Source organism: Symsagittifera roscoffensis, chromosome 7, assembly GCF_963678635.1.
Source record: "Symsagittifera roscoffensis chromosome 7, txSymRosc1.1, whole genome shotgun sequence".
Lineage (NCBI taxonomy): Eukaryota > Metazoa > Xenacoelomorpha > Acoela > Convolutidae > Symsagittifera > Symsagittifera roscoffensis.
In genome coordinates this window covers 39,343,892-39,361,573 of record NC_087068.1, presented here as the reverse complement: position 1 = coordinate 39,361,573, position 17,682 = coordinate 39,343,892, and the positions used below count along the sequence as shown (strand labels likewise).

Genomic DNA, 17,682 nt, shown 5'->3' with positions numbered 1-17,682 from the left:
CTGACCTGAATTCAAGAAAAAAGTTAATTAACACTAGGGCGAATTGAAGATTCCTTCCACTTTCGATACAAAAATAAGTCCAAGAATTACAGCGAAAAAAAAAACGTAAAACGAACAGCGACAAAATTCATTTTTTACATTTAAAACATTACAGAAGCAGGTACGATCTACTCATTTTTTTACCCTTATGATTCATAAAAGCTTAACTGATAAACTCAAACCAGGCGAACGAAACATTTGTGAAGGAGAAAACATTTACACGCCATTATTTGCATATATACATTTTTGTTCAATTATTTTAGTCAAAAAAGATCAGTACGTCACAAATTTCAAAACAAAGTGTTATTTTTTGCTTGACAAATGATTGACAAGACAAATAAGGGATTAGAGCAACAAAAACCAAAATCCGAAAATCATTTTCTGTCACCAGCTGTTCCGCTTATAAAAAAACAAGCCCTGGAGATTCAAACCAAAAAACTTTGTCTCCACAGGCTTGTGCGATAACTTTATGGCACGTGCAAATTTCATCCTTGATTTTGAATTTAATATGATGCGAGAAGTCAGATGATTCAATTATTTATTTTAGTCAAATTAGATGCTTTAAAAAGGATATTTTCCGATTTGAAAACGTTTGCTTATCGCAAGCGTAATTATCAAAACTACCATTCATAAAAATAATTATCCAGCAAAAGAGGAGCCTTAAAAATGAAGTTTTCTCCAACAAAAATCTTTCTATTTAGATGGTTTTTAAAGAAAGGAAGCTACAAGTCGCAAACACGCAAAAGTGGAAACGGAGCTTTAAAAATTCAACAACAAATACGAATGTGTCTTGATACAGAGGAAAAGCGGATCTTCTCATCACTCACGATAGACTGCGAGCGTAGTAGCAGTGCAAGCTAGCAAATAGAAAAAAAGACGTAATGAAGTAACAAATTGAAAAACATTTTTAGACACAGAGGCAAAGCAGAGCCTCGCATCACTTGCAATACAATTCAAGCACAGCAGTTCAAGCCTGAGAATAAAAAAAGAAACAGAAACAGCAATAGAAACATATATATTTTTTGAAAAGAATCAGAAAGTCAAGAAACAAAACAAACAGCATTAAATAAGTCTTTACTTTTTAACGAGAAACCACTGAGCCAACAAAAATGCGTTCATTGAGCCAAAAACCGCCGCTCTAATCTGCTCATTGAGCCGAAAGCAAAAAAAAATCAGAAAATATTGACATAAAAAATTTTTGAGCTAAAAAAAAGATGAAAGACTTTGAACTTTTGCTAGATAAACTACCTGATTTTTTAATCAACCCTTTTTGCCCATGAAGTGACACAAATAAAGGTATCTAAGCCGATAAAGCATAACCCAAAAATATTTAGTTCAATTGAAAGAAGTCTAGGCTATTAATTTTATAAATTACAGGAATACATCAAAAACACATGCATCTACGATAAAAATTGCTGCCCGCGCAAGAAAATTCCAAAAACTGGCAACTAAGCCGAAAAACATAAGCAGGCAAAAAAAGTCCGATAACTCAACTTTTCCAAAAAGATCTACTTTCATCCACACAGGAAAAAAAAACAAGGTCCAGCCTGGACTCGAACCCCAGACGCAAGTGCACAGAGACAACCGCGTTACCTCCAGGTTAAGTGAGAAGCAGTCTCGAGGTTGCTAAGCTTCACTAATAAACACAGAGGCGAAGCTGATATTCGCACCATTTGCGATACAAATAAGAATGACTATGATTATAATCAAACGAAAAAAAAACTTCAAAAATCGTATTTGTCAATAAAAATTGCAACAAAAATCCAACATATTCGGAACAAACTTGGCTGCACCATTAGAAACTCTACAAAAAGCTTTGGGAATGCTATGAAGAAGGCAAGTTTCAAAAAAGTCCTTTCTGCGTAACTAAGCATACAAAAAAGCGGACAGACAATAATCTAAATTAGCCAAAACTTTCTATTTGCAAAAAGGAACAGGTCTCAGTTGGAATCAAACTCCCGGTCTTTGTCGTCTCAAGCATGGCGGTTACAGTAATTTGGAATGGAGCTGAACCAATGAGCTACGAGAACCAAGCCGACAAAAAGACGGACGATAATCCGAAAAAGCACAAAACTATAGTTTGCAAAAAATGGCCCGGCCGGATTCGCACCGCAAGCCGTCTCAAACTGTTGTTTTACCTCTACTCCAGATGCGCCGGATGGTTGATTGGATTTTAAATTATAATAACCAAGCGTTAACAAAGCCGAAAATACCTGAGCAGAAACCCTTCATACCGAAAAAAAATACTAACCTTATAAAATGTCAAGTCCCTTTTCCCTTAGAGCAGACACACACGCACGAAAAATTTTTCCAGTCGTAACGACGCAATAAGATGCCACTAAAATGATATTAGTTGACCCGAAAATTAATAAGCCGATAAAAAGAAAAGAAAAATCAACAAATCGAGCTACTAAAATTACAACCATTGTTAAGAGCAAATTTCGATTCAGCCGGATTTTTAAAATGCTAAAAGCAACTACAGTGAAAATTGTTTACAGCTAAAATAAACGATTTATGAACGTGTCAACTAAGCCGACAAAACAAGCAGACAAATAAAAGGCCGAAATTTTTTTGAACCGGAATATTTACCGTTTGAAAAAAAACTGGTCCTGGTCAGTTTCGAACCCAGGACCTTTGCCGTCCCAAGCGTATTTGTTATCACCAGGCTAAGTGTGCAAAAGACATTACAAAATTTGAATTCATTATTGACCAAGGTACATCAGGAGTACAATGAGTCCAGTCGACTAAGTCGTTTACAGGAAAAAAGTATAGTACCCGATTTATTCCATCGCAAGGGTAAAAAACTTTAATATCAATTCAGATGTGGGAAAAATTATTGATGGAATAAGTCTAGTTCCCAATTACAAAACACTTGCTTTCGCATGTGTAAGGAATTAATGAATTTCAGAAAAAACTGCCGAGAAACACAAATACCAGGATTGAATAGGCTTTTAGCATATATCAAGCGATAATTAAGCTGACAATATGTCAGGACACATCCATTGAGCCTTATACAAAAACATAAGTCATTTTTGTCATATAAAAAATTTGAGCAATTAACTTTCAAAGCTTTGAACTTACCACAAACTACCTAAATTATCGTAATTCTTTTCCTTCAAAAGATTCAAAGAAAATTGACTGATCCGATAAAACGTTTAGGCGTTAAAAGCCTTTGAGCAAAACAAAATGATTTAGAAAAAATACAAACTAAAAAAGAAAAACAAAAACAATTGCAATTAAAATGAACAATTCTTACAAATGAAGACGAATTGATGTGGCAACTAGCCGACAAAACATGAGCAGAAAAATGAGATTCCGACCATTCATTTGCCGGATAAAACTTTTCCATACATTCTGAAGAACAAATTTCAGCGGGATTCAAACCCCACACCATAGGGTGCAATAGCAACCGCGTTACTTCTATACCAATAGGGGAAGGAGTCTAAAAGTTGCGTTGCCTAAGTTCAATCATAAAGCATAAGTTTTTCCTTACAGATTTGAAAGAAAAATAGCTTACAGGAAAAGTCTAGTTCCCCCTTACAAGACACTTGCTCTCGAATGTAAACAGAACAAAACCTCCCAAAAAGAATTTGCCGGCAGCAGTATTTGAACTACCGGATAAGTCGTACTTCTAGACCAAAAGGGGAGGGAGTCTGAAAGTTGCTCAACTTCAACCATAATGCAAAGTTATTTTCTTACAGATTTGTATGCAAAGTTGTTTATGGGAAAAGCTTAGTTCCCGCTTACAAAACACTTGTTCTCGCAAGTGAAATAACAACAAGAACTTCCGAAAAAAAAGGAATTTGTCGACAACAAGATTTAAACTAGCAGATTCTTCGTCGTTTTTATTCAGCACTGACCAAGTCTTGGCACAGAGGCAAATGAAATTCAATGCAGACAAACGAGAGACAAATGAGAGTCCGAAAATTCATTTACCGGGTAAAATTTTCCATATCTACTAAAGAACAATGTCCTGCCTGGACTCAAACCCCATGCCTGAAGGTGCAAGTGCAACTGCGTTGCTTCTAGACCAGAGTAGGAGTATGAAAGTTGCTTAAGTTCAATAATAAAGCAACATTAATTTCTGTCAAAAGCTTAAGAAAATATGTTTACGAGAAAGCCCTAGATCCCGATTACAAGACACTTGCTCTCGCAATTGTACAAAGAACAAAAACTTCCAAAAAAGTTTCCCGACAACAGGATTTGAACTACCAGATATAAGTCAAATTTATTCAGCAAAAACCAAGTCTTCACACAGAGCACAGAGGCAAATACAATAAAATACTTGCGATACAAGACTATCGATAAGAAAAAAGGTACTATTGAAAAAGCAACATGCTAAGACGCTAAAATGTAAAATTACATCTTAAGAAAACTTACCATGCGATAAAAAAGGCCGAAAAACTTGAAAGAAACCCTGTAGCCAAAATAACTAAAAAAAACTTAACTAATCAAAAATTATTCAGTCCTCTTCCCCTCAAACACATACGCATATGAATTTTTATGCCACTTTAAAACAAACGAAAAAAAAGGAAATTCAAACAAACCGAGTAGGTAAAAATACAATTAACATAAAAAGCAAATTTTGAATAGGACGAATATTTGAAACGGTAAAATGCGCAGAATAAATCAGTTGCAGTATTTCTTAACAGAGCGGAGCAGGATATGAATCCTGAGAACACAGTTACTTATGAAAAAAATCGAGTACCCAGTTGCCACACAATTGCTGAATCGTAAGCAGACTACAAAAGCCTTCCTATTGAAACTAGCCAATTATCGTATTCTTGATTATATAAATCAAATAGATTAACTATAGCCAACATACATTTGGAAAAGAATCAATGAACTTAAAAAAATTCCCGACTCTTTGAATTTCTAGATCAAATTATGATTGACAATTTTGTTGATAAAAGTAACCAAAGTTGAGAAAACTAGATCAACAGGTAATTTTTTATTCCGCTGAGAAATTCGAACACTAACATCCACTTTCGAAACTAGAAGTCAATCAAGTTTATCGAGACCTTAACTCTTTTGCTATTCGATAACACATTTTGCTTTCCTTTTAACAAAGGAAACTGATTGAACTTGAAAATAAATCAGAAGACACACGGAGAAAATTCAAATTTAGGCCTGAACAAGTTTCAAGACTTTTCGCGAAAAAAAAACAAGCGAAAATCATCAACGCGACCTATATAGAGTTTTCACTACAATCATCGACTCTTAAAATTTAACAAAAATAACTGATTAAACACAAATAGCATGCTTCACTTACTCCAAAAGACTAGATATTCATACAATTTCATTTAAGTCAATACATTTTAATTGAACGTCGATACATTCTAAATTTTGGAGGTTAAAAATGGAGACTTAGCATTTTTAATTTTATTGGGCTACATACATATAAGGCTATTTTCAACATAATTTCTCAATAAGCCAAAGTTTCGGCGAAATTCTTGGACAAATAACAGCTCCAATTTGTGGTAAAATTTCTGAAAACAACTTTCAAGAAGAAAATTATCTCACAATAACTAATTACATGATTGTAGATTTAAAACCGCACAAACTCAATTTTATTACTCAACGGAAAATTTATTTCGAACACGGCCACATTTGACAACCTGAGGCTTGAGCAACTAAGAACAGATTAGACAAGTCTCTAGCAAATTTTCAAAAAAATTTCCATCGCCTGCTTACAAAACTATTGTTTAGCAAGCGTTATCACATCCGGAACAGATAAATTATAAACAGTTGGAAAAAAGTAATGAACGCAAAGAAACAAAAAAAAACTAACTGTTTTTTTTCAACAAACTTCATTTTTTGAATTTCGAAGAAAAAACATAGATGGGCTTAAAGTTCTTTGAATTTGTAGAACAATTTATGACGGACACTTTTTTGTTAAAATTAACCCAATTTGAGATCAATACGTATACGTAACTGGATCAATACGTATAACTTTTATTTAGCTGGGAAATCTGACAATAAATTTCCATTTTCGAAATCAGAAGTCGATCACGTTTTTCGTGACCTTTACAATTTTGCTGTTCGAGTTTGCCTTCCTTTAAACAATGAAAATGCACTGAACTTAAAATGAAATCACAAGTCAAACCGCGAAAAATCAAAACTGAGCGTGAAAAATTTTTTAGACTTTCCTGAAAGACAAAAAAAATGCAATACCTATATAAGAGTACTCACTGCGTTCGTTACTCTTAAACATTTGTTCCAATTCATTTTTTCTAAGCTATAACGAGCATTTACCCTCAAAAAATTACCAGCTCTTCATCGAAGAAACAAATTAGCTTTTGAGCACATGGGCAGAGAAATGCTTGAGTATCAGTATCGCTTAATCATAAAAAATATAGTTTATGAGGGCAAAAATCATTGCGTGGAAACTTAATTTCAAAAATTATATTTAAACGTTTTTTCTAATCAAACTCGAAAATCTTTCTGCTGAAAAATATTTACTTATCTATACATTTACAATTAAGGCTTTATATTCAACACTTGGCCTCTCACTTCGTTTAGAATCAATGATTCGTCTAAGAGAGACGTTCTATAGTTTTCGACTTCGTAATCATAGTACAAAGAATATTCTTCCGCTTCGTGTTTCTGTTCACATCCCTCAAATCCTAAATCCCGCAAAGTCGACCCATAATCTAAGGGTCTTTCTGTTGAATCGACTATACTTTCTATTGATTCCGTCGCATTCGCGGTTTCTTTTTTGTAAAAAACGATGTGATAATTCGGCAGTCTGCACATTCGTCTTATTTCACCTGCTACAAACTGCAGAGTGACATCATCAGTTGTGTCGATTGACTTATGAGACGCACATTTATGGACATCTTTGAATAAGTAGAAGAAAAGATTCAGTTTCACGTATCTAAAAAATGAATACCCGTTTATTAATATTGCAGCCCCAATGAACTCTGTCAAAAAAAAACTAATTTTGTAACCGAGAAAACAAGCTCTAAATTTCAATAAAACAATTCTCGAAAATTATAAGGGAATCAGGCTCACAATATGCAAACCAAGTTGTTTAAGTATCATTTTCCCATATTTTTTAAACCGTTATTCATAGCCACTAACTATTTTTACACCAACATTTGCTGTGCTTCCAAATGTTCTGCAGCATCAATCAAACTCAGCTTGATAACAATAATGCTACTTAAGCTTGATATTCGACTTTGAAAGCTCCAAACAAAGTACTAAACCATCTTCCACTATAAAAGGAAGCATAAAGGATTTTTAGATTTAAATTCCAAAAACATTCCATAGCATGAATATGTTCGCAAAAAACTAAAAACTCTAAAGAAAAATGATGCTTTTATAATCAGGCCCATTAAGCGATGAACTTTGAATTTTTCATAGTTATTTTATATTAATTTTTTCATAGCAGAAATAGAAAAAAATTCAAAAAAAAATTGAACATCTTGAAATACTTCAGAGCGCGGAACAGCGCTAAAAATAGACTCGCTTAGCAAAAGTTTTCTTTTACGCTACTTTAGCGACGACGGAGCATGTCAAGTTATTTCAATGAAAAAATCGTTCCGGAAAAATATATTTTATTCTAGCAAGCTTTCCAGCGAGAAAACTTTGAATCATGTCAAATTATTTTATAGCGATTCAGTTCGCAACAACTTTGAGCTTTTAAAAGCAAGCTGTCCGAGCGACGAGCCTTTTCAAGCTTTAAAGATGATTCATAGAGCAAATAGATCCGCAAAAGATTAATTTTTTACGAGCAGGTCAACCAAGCTTTAAAGTTTGAAATATATTGCAATAATTTATAGAGGTAATCGGTTCGCAAAAACCAAGTTTTTGCAAGCCAGCCAATTAAGCGATGTTTTCACATGTTCAGCTTAATTTATAGCGTGAATAGATTCACAGATTATGCAATAACTTTTTTTTTAGCAAATTACTCGGAGTAAAATTCCCAGAACATTTTTACTTTCTAAGCAAGCTATCCAAGTGATGAAACTTTTGAAAAAATATATTACAGCATAGATCGATTCGCAAAAAAACAGAAAATTTTCATGCAAGCTACTCAGGTGATGAAACCTCGAGAAATTTATTCCATTGACTTAACCAGTCCGCGAAAGAATCGGATTCTTATTAGCAAGCTAATTAAGCGATGAAACTAAGAATCAAGTAAAACAGCAAATCAGCTTGCGATAGTTTGAAAATTTATAGGCAATCTATTGAAACAAAAAAACTTTAAACTTAATCAAGTTAATTCAAAGCTTGAAACTATTCGCAAAAAAAAAATAGAAGTCTTTTTCAAGCAAGCGATTGAGCAAAAAATATATATTGAAATATTTCATGTTGTTTTCATAACTTCAATCTGGTCGCAAAAAAAAATAAGTTTACTCAAGCAAACTATTGTGCAGATAAACTGTGAACAGGGTTTCAAGTTATTTTCATATTCTGAACGATTACCAAATAATTAAAAATTAGAAATGATTTCATAGCTTGAATTGATTCGCGAAAAAAATTAGATTTTTTGAGAAGGCTATTTATAGAAAAATGAAAATTGGAAATATTTCGAAGTTGATTCATTGCTGAAATCGGTCCGCAAAAGTTTCAGATTATTTAAAGCAAGTTTATGAGCAAATAAAATTAAAACATTTCAAGCTGCCTCTGGAGCTTGAATGAAATCGAGGATAAGTTAAACATTTTCGAGCAAGCTATTGAGCAATGGAACTTAGAAACATTTTAAATTGATTTCAGAGTTTGAATCGATTTGCAAAATAATTCAATCTTTTTTTGATGTCGAGCAGGCTATTGAAGTTGCAAGTTGTTTTTATAGCGTTTGTCGATCGGCGAATAGTTCTCAAATTGAAGTTCAGTTTAGCATCTCATTCGACCAGCTTGATTAAAAAAGCAAAGCTGCTAATTGAAATTTGACTGTTCTACGACAAAAAAAAAACAGTTCATTTTGGCTCGCTCGTTCTACAAATGACAAAATTATTGAAAAAATGAAAACAAACTTGGCACGCATTATCTTGCTTTAAAATTGATTTAAATAAATATTGACTGATATCTTCTATAATATTCTTGTCAAGTTTGGCTAAGAGTAATTTCATAAACCTTGTGCTCGATAGCTACTTAAACGTTAGGACTTATGCTGAAATTATGTCATTCATTTAATACTAGCAAGACCGTCTCCAATAACAAATCGATTCGCAAGAAATTAACTGTTGTTCTGATCAAGCTATGAAACTATCTCATAATTTCCCTTATATATAAGAAGATAAGATTTGAGCGGGGTGGTATTTTACTGGCAATAACGCTCACGGGGCTACAATGGGAAAATAAACCTACCCTGGATACTGCGTGTGGTGGTAGAATGTCTTGTCACTCAGAGGTTTAAACGAGGTCAACTCTGGAATGTTCTCTGGGTAATTGGACACGGCTACTATGGTATCTGACAAGTCCTCGTAGTCTATGTACCCAGACGGCAGTTCACATGTGTCTACGTCATCGCCAGTGTCCACAAGTCGACAGAGGATCTCTAGTTCTGTGGAGTCGCAAGGGATATCCAAATCCAGCAGAACTGCAAAAAAAACAACTTTTACACCACAACCGAACTAAAACTTGTAAAATAATAACCAATTATTGCCCTTCAAATGAAACAAGATAAATTGACTAATCCAATTGAATAGTCGATTTTCTCAGTTTTGGATTTTCAATAAACTTTTTTCAATTAAAATAGTTTCGGCTAATGTTCTATTATAATAAGAATTCTGTAAATCATGCGTAAAAATTTCATTATTTTGAAATTAAGCGGACAAAAAAAGCAACAGTAAAACAAAAGTCCAACTATGCAAGTTCTTAAAAACAAACGGAATTTCATACATGCAAAATCCGTGATGTGGAACCTAAGCCGACGAAGTTTGAACAGACAAACGAAACGCCGACAAGCCAATTTTTAACCAAAAAATATTTCAATTTCATTACTTAAAAAAGCTCCGGCTGTGACTCGATTACCAGACTTTAGGGTGCGACGGAGACCGCTTTACCTCCAAGCCAAGTATGAAGGAACTTGGAAGTTACTTAGGTTCAATAATACAGCAAGTTCAATTTCTTACAGATTGAAGTCTAGTTTCCGATTTCAAGACACTTACTCTCGCAAGCGTAATCAAGTTCAACGATTAAATGGCAACATCAAGGTACATTAGTTAATCACGATGACACTCTCAATATAAAACTTTGAAGGGAGAAGTGAATAGATAAAAAGGCAAACCATTCTTCTCATCTATTCGCTTCGAGCAAAACAAAATAGTTAGGAAAAACTTGGGACAATTCGACATCAGACTTCGCGGATTGGACTCGATTGCGAGTGGTTGAGCACTTTCAGGGTGTAGAGGAAGTTGTTAGGTATTTCGTCCTATAGAATCCCGCATTGCCAACAGAGAGTACAGGAACCCGTACAAGCAAATATTTCGCTTCTCAAACAATCGGATTTCGCGAAGTGTATCTACTGAAAACAAAGAGATGACAGTAACACTATTAATTTAGAAACTGATTATCTTCGAGCAATTCAAAGAAGGAAACAAGTACTGTAATTGTAAGCTAGCGGATAGAAAAAGAAGGAAGCCTTCACGACTATTAAAAATGAGGAAAAACTACATCTACCAATATCCATACATTTGCCTCGCAAATTTTTCATTACGAGGCCAAACTGTGCACTGGATAGCAAATATAGTTGTACTGGATTTCGTAACTGCGAGCGGATTCCGCTTACAGTAGCGAAATTCCGCGACAGCGTAAACTGATAATACGCATATATTATCACTTAATTGTGGAACCCACAAACTGTTCCGAATTCCGCAAATTTTTTGCGGATTCCGCAAACTCGCTTGTTTCATGAGCGTTTTTGAGCGATGCAGTGTTTTAGCTATTTGTTTGTGGAATATATGGCAGCAAAGAAGATCAAAGAAAATTAGCAATGTTGCGGATTCCACGACAAATCTGAGTTGGGCCTGTTGCGGAATCCGCTTACAGATCACAAAAAGCATAGTAAGGTTGTTCGGACGAAAACACAAAAGTTGAGAAAAACAGTAGTCAGCGTGATGCGTTGTAATAGTGTTCAGAAACATTAAAACGACCCCATTCCTCGGAATTCAATTGAGCCGAAAACACATTCGTGGCGTGAAAAAGTATGAGTTCTTTTTCAAAATTATTTGACGCCAATTGAGCCGGAAAAAAACATTCGCCATGAAATGCTTTGGGTAACTTTTAAAAAACAAAAAGTGTACGCTACCTTCTGTCAAGAAAACAACAATTTCCCTTCCAAACAACGAAAAAATAAATAGTTAAGCCGATATAAAAGCGACAGAAAACTTTTGAGCCGAATAAACCTTTTAAATTGAGGAAGGAATAAGTAACAAATCAGGGATGATGCATTTGAACAATCAAAAAGAACAAAAATTTAGTGAGAATTGCTTTAATCGTTAGAAAAAATGCGCTGTGATCACTATGCTGTGACAACTAGCCGACAAAAAGGAATCAGCCAAACATTTTGCGTATTCGTTTTTTTTTTACAGATTTCCAAACTCATTAGTGTAGAAAAACCTACATAGAGGTAATAACAGTATTCATTACACAGAGGCGAAGCTGCGCTTTGCAAACTCTTGCAAGAAGACGATCAAAAAACAGCTCGATCAATTGAAATAAGAAGAAGTAGAAATAAGCCTCGAATTAATAAAAACTCGGCTACGCGTAGGATTTGTGACCAACTGCAATTAGAATATTTTGAGTCTCACGCACTATCTATTCAGCCACGCACGCTTAACAATTGCAAACACTAGTCACGAAAAATGCAGCTACATATGCTAATAAATTGCCAATGTCATTCAGCAAAAGTGGCGCCAAATACAAATAGACTCAATTTTGCAAGTAATAATCTGGAATATTACAAGCTGCAGGCATCCGCACTAACTTTGCATGTAATAAATAGCAAAGCACAAAATCATATTATGTATAAATTATGCATTTCAAAAAACTGCGCGATATATTGAGTTGCAAAATATCTGAAATCAAGTTTTCATTATTGTTATGTTGTTTGAAACAAACCATTTTTTTTTCGGTTCATTTGATGAATTAAAAATGCATCAACTATGTTAACTTATTGCTATTCGAATGTCATAGCACATGCTATGCAAAAGCTGTAAAGGTGCCCCAAAATTGGCACCAATATTTGCCACTTAGGCTGGAAAGAAAGTTCGTACTAATACACAATGCTTCGCAAATGTAAATACAATTAATACATTATTGGTTAACATTCAATAATGTACATTCTACTTTGTTCAGAGATAATACTGCGTATGCTCAGAACACCCCAATCACAAGTTGCTTCAAGCTAAAATGAACGACATTGCAAATTGGTTCATTGAGAACAAAATCAGAATAAATGAATCGAAAATACAGATAATGCATATAGGCGGAAGCAATCAAAAATCTTCGTAATTAAATTGACAGAAATTATAGCCAAATGACAGTTGACATCAGTAATTACAGCAAGAAAACTGAGAAAAAAACTAACTTGGTTTTTGAAAAACACTCAATTTGTGATTTTCGAAGAAGAAAATAGAAGGCCTTAAGGCTTTTCAATTCGGAGAAGAAATTATGATTGTCACTTTTTGATAACTTAACCCGATTTGAGAAGACTGGATCAATAGATAACACTTTAATTTCACTGAGAAATCTGATAATCAATTTCCATTTTCGAAACTAGAAGTCGATCCCATTTTTCGTGAACTATAGATTTTTGCTGTTCACCGCGAAAAATCAAAATTAAACGTGAACAAATTTTACGTTTCCGGAAAAAACACCAGAACTTATCTGAGAGTACTTGCTACACTCTTAAAAGCGGAATTTTGAGTACCAGATTGAAAAAAAATATGCCGCGAATAGCAAAATTAAAGGCGGTGTTATTTCAAGCCAGAAAGTGGGTTCAAAATCATCACTTATCAATCTTTAACAGAGGAGAAGCGCAGCAAAACATCACTTGCAAAACAACACAAACTTAGCCAGGCAAAAATGACTCTGGAAAAAGAGTCAATGAACGCAAGTAAACAGAAAAGATGCCTTTAAATCTTTAAATTTCTATAACAATGTATTATTAGCACTTTTTTGATAAAATGAACCCAAGTTGAGAAAACTGGATCAATAAATAAAGATTTTATTTTGCAGGGAAATCTGAAAAATAAATTCCACTTTCGATAATAAAAGACCTTTACACTTTTGGTGTTCGACAGTGGGGTTTGCTTTTTTTCAAAAAAGAATATGTAGTAAACGAAAAGAATCAAAAGTCAAACCGCGAAAAATCAAATTTTATTGAGAACAAATTTTAAGACTTTTCACGTCAAAAAGCAGCCCAATAAAGTGCAATAAAAAGTAGAAACAAGCCAAAAAAAAATCGGCTACGTCTCGGACTCGATCTGCGACTTAGAGATTATGAGCCTCCCGCACTAACTACTCAGCCACGGAAGCTTAATAAATCAAACACTACCCACAAAAAAGCAGAGGTCAGATGCTATAAAATTTCCATTGCTGCAGATCGTGATTATAGCAAAAGTGTCACCAAAAAAGTGAACACTTTTTTTGCGAGTTAGTTTACAATGAATTTGCTCCAATAAACTACGCTCGCAAGCTGGCTAGTGTATTAAAGCGGACCAAGTTTGAGCTGACTCCAGTTGAGCCAAAAAGATTTTGTAAAAAAACAACAAAAACCACACTTGCATCTACAATGAAAGTTGCTTACAGGACAAAAAGATCCGTGATATGGCAACTGAGCCGAAAAAACTCGGGCAGATAAACAAAAGTTCGACAATTCCATTTTTACCGGAAAGCAATTTCAAATTCATACATAGTGAAAAAAACAAGGTCCGGTCGGGACTCGAATCTTGGGTGCAGCGGCAGCTTCGTTACCTCTAGGCCAAAAGGGAACGAACCTGGTTGTTCGGGTTCAATTAAAAAGCAAGTAAAATTTGTATGGAAAGTAGTTGCCAAGCAAAATGTCTAGTTCCCGATTGCAAGACATTTGTTCTCGCAAGTGTAACAACGTATATGCTAAATTATTGTTTTCGTATCTTAAATCTTAGATTGATGGATTTATATCTTATGGTACGAGATCTTAAACTTACTCAAAATGTAGAAAAGAACTTTCATTGAAACGCCCCATACTTTTTCAGTTCGAATCAATAAGTTCTGATTTATATAGGCACATTTTCTGAGCATCAAATAGATCTTTAATAAAAAAAACGTGCTCTAATTTTTACAGAGGCAAATTTCACTTATATTTCTGTTCTGATAAATTGTAATTTTAGCCATTTTAGGGGGCGTTCAACAGTGCAGAAACTGAAAATGTGTTCAACAAAGCCGAATATAGAGGATATTTGAAAATTTTGAGTTCTGTTTGCAGATTGTTTGATCATTGTTTTGTTTTGAAGCGAAACCGAGAAGCAAATTTGACAATTTGCTGAGTTAAATGATGGTTCAGAAAAATTAATGACACCTCGCTTGGGGTACTTTTGTATGTTTAACAAGTTGCATCAATTAAAATGGCCATCTTTGACTTTTCAACTTCCGTCGATTTGAATTAATTTACTTGCCAGTGATTTGGGATCAGTAAAAACCGTATTCAAAATAATTTTCGGCACTGTTGAAAACTAATTTCATATTCGGCGCTGTTGCACTTTGGCACTGTTCTAAAGCCCCTGTTTTTTATCGTACCTTTCTTGCAATTCATTGATGTAATAGAAACAGTAAATCCAATTATGTCTCTTTTATCTTTACTGAAATCACCAAAATGAATTCGAAGCTCAAAACAAAAAACAAAACAACTTTAAACTGAAAAACTGGGTGATAACTAAACCACAATGAACCTCACGAAGTGTAGAATATTAAACTCTATTTGCTCAGCATGCCTGCCGCATCTAATGCGCCAGAGTTATTAGACAGCAAGGAATCGAATAGCATCGAACAAAATGTCGTATTTCAAACAGGTATGACCAAAGATCAATCAGTAAAGAGTAAGGTTAAATGCAAAATCTGCTGATTTTGGGTCACCAATGGAATATTCGATATTCGGTCATTTCGCAACCAAAGAATTGTCAAAATATCGCGTAAATTTTTCGGAAAATAAGGCTTTACTTAGTTTGACAATGTCGTATTCCAGTGACCCGCTGTTGTCTGTATCCGCCTTGCGACACTGTCTGATCAACTCGTCCGCATTCTTCGCCCTCCATTTATTCATTGTGTCTACAAACGAGAGAAACTCGGCCGTGTTCGACTTGTAAGCCGATATCTTTTTTTCCATCTTCAGCTAAAACACGCAGTCGCGAATTAATAAAATGCACTCAGACAAATAAAAAATCATATTTTTCTCCCTACATCAGTTTTTCATTTTTGAACTTCAGCGCACTATTCATGATTTATTGCTATTTCAATTACGGTTCTTCTTGGTTGTTAGACGACGCTAGAAAGAAATGGAAAAGCCGCAAATACTTATCCAGTTTCGCCCAAAAACTTTTCGGTTTTGAACACTGATGCTATGGTAGAGCTAACTATGGCAAACATAAAACATGATACACAATGAACATAAAATGAAATGTTGGCATTTATCGTGATTAAAAAAGATGATTACTTCTTTAAAGTATTTGAAGGCAGCCTGGACAGATCCAGGTTTTTGAGGAGAAGGAGGCTGCATAATTTCAAAAGCGTCGAAAATTTTGTCGACCTTTATTTTTTGAAAATTATTTGCTGAGCCAAAACTGCCGTACTTTGGCACTTTTTCAAAAGTTTCGAGCCTAAATTGCGTTTTTTGAGCCCCCCCCCCCCTTATACTAATCCATTTGTGACATCTATCACACAATTGGACGAAAGGGGTAAGGGTTTCCAACTCTTGGATGACGAGAGCTGACTCCACCTCTATATCCTTTACCACCAGCGGGTTTAGGGGATTCAACCCCCTGCCGACCCAAAGAGTCCCCCTTTTGTACTATTTTGAGATATCCATTTTTGGCTGAGAGACCTTGAATTTTTCTAAATTCGCCTTTGCCGCCAATCTATACTAATTTTGAGGGGGGAGCGTGCGCCGAAAAAACGCAATTTTTTGGTAAAGTTGTTCCAAAAATAGCTTAAAAACGCCTTTTTTTGGCCGTTTTTTTTAAATTGAAAATGATATATTTTTCGCCAGTTTGAAAAATTACAAAACTTGAAAAAAATGGTAGCAGCATGTAATCCTTGACAATATGATTAGCGACGAGAAGCCTTTATGAATTTAACACATTGGGACAAAACGCTGCACACAATCTAACAAAATGAGCTCATTGGACAACATTCTAACGCAAAATTGGAGTCAACTTTCGCAGCTCCTGACATTTTACAAATCACCACGCACAGATAATCGAACTTACCTTTTTGATGCGGATCTTGAAGGCTAAAAAACGTTCTTTGCGTAAGTACATGCTCTCAGCGTGCAACAGCTTCTTCTTAAAATCCTCCGAATCTTGCTCCAATAATTCAATGTGAGCTTGATTCATACTTAAAACCGTGTCCGCCTCACTCATTAAAGGACTTTGAACTCGATTCTCCCTCTGATAACGCTCAGAGTTCGAAATCGGTTCATTGACATTTAGAGAAGTTTCGAGGAAAGGTAACACATTTTTGTTCAACGAGGATTCCAAAAACGGAATGTCATGTTTAAATTCTTCAGCAATTGAGGGTAAAGTGAAGTCTTCGTCCTCGTCTTCTATTATAATAGGTGTATGTTCGACTTTCTGAGACAAAAATTCGCCATTTTTGAGATTCGTTGTGGAGAACGATTTGCTTGCCATTTGGATGAATTTTATTTTCCAAATCAAAGCTTTAAAATATGTGTTTTCGTTATCGTTAAACTCTGAATTCTGCAATTTTAACAGAATAACAGAAAGCACGTTGGAAATTAGCCAAGCGTATCACTGATTGTTTTGGATCTCTCGCGAGAAAAAACGTTAAACATCTTTTCCATTCACAATTTGACAAAAGCTTTTTCTATTTATATGCTTACTACGAGTCAATTTTGACACGGTTCCAACCATTATTACAACTAAACAAGATCTTATATCTCTAGCATAGCTGTTTATAAATAGAGTGATTATCTAAATACGATTGACATCAATGCTACCTGTCGTTTTTCAGCCAAACTCAGTTTCGGCGTCTTTTTCTTTTTTCCCTTCCCTTTTTTGCCGCCCTTCTTTCCTTTCTTTCCCTTTTTCTTCCCAGATGATTCTTTTTCCTCGTCCGGAGCAGCATTTTCATCAAGAGTCACTGATTTATCACCTACTTTTGCTTCAATTTCTGGCATGTGTTGGACATTTATTGCTATGTTTTCGGTTGACTTGACTAACGCCTTTTCTTGCGTTAGCAGCAATGCAGCATCAGCCATGATTAATCTAGAAAATTGCCAATCATCAGACTTGAATTGAAATCGAGAACATATATTTTTGACATTGAATTAAAATATTCAGCTCCTATCGTTATTTATGCCTAAATGAGCTTCTGGGAGAAAAATAAACCTTACAAAACTTCAGAATGCTGAGGGTTATGGCACGGCTAATGGCGGTTTTTCGGGGATGATCGGGCGGATGGCTCAAACTTAGCGAT

At 34.8% G+C, this 17,682-nt stretch overlaps 1 protein-coding gene across 1 annotated transcript; it reads right to left on the bottom strand.

Moving 5' to 3' along the window:
* Window positions 1-6,427: 6,427 nt before the first annotated feature.
* Window positions 6,428-17,468, bottom strand: LOC134851096 (uncharacterized). The gene is made up of 4 exons (XM_063867024.1): window positions 17,204-17,468; window positions 15,190-15,361; window positions 9,355-9,586; window positions 6,428-6,916 (listed from the first exon to the last, which is right to left on the bottom strand). The coding sequence occupies exons 1-4, from the start codon at window positions 17,462-17,464 to the stop codon at window positions 6,520-6,522; spliced, it is 1,062 nt and encodes a 353-aa protein (XP_063723094.1). The 5' UTR covers window positions 17,465-17,468; the 3' UTR covers window positions 6,428-6,519.
* Between the last annotated feature and the right edge of the window lie 214 nt (window positions 17,469-17,682).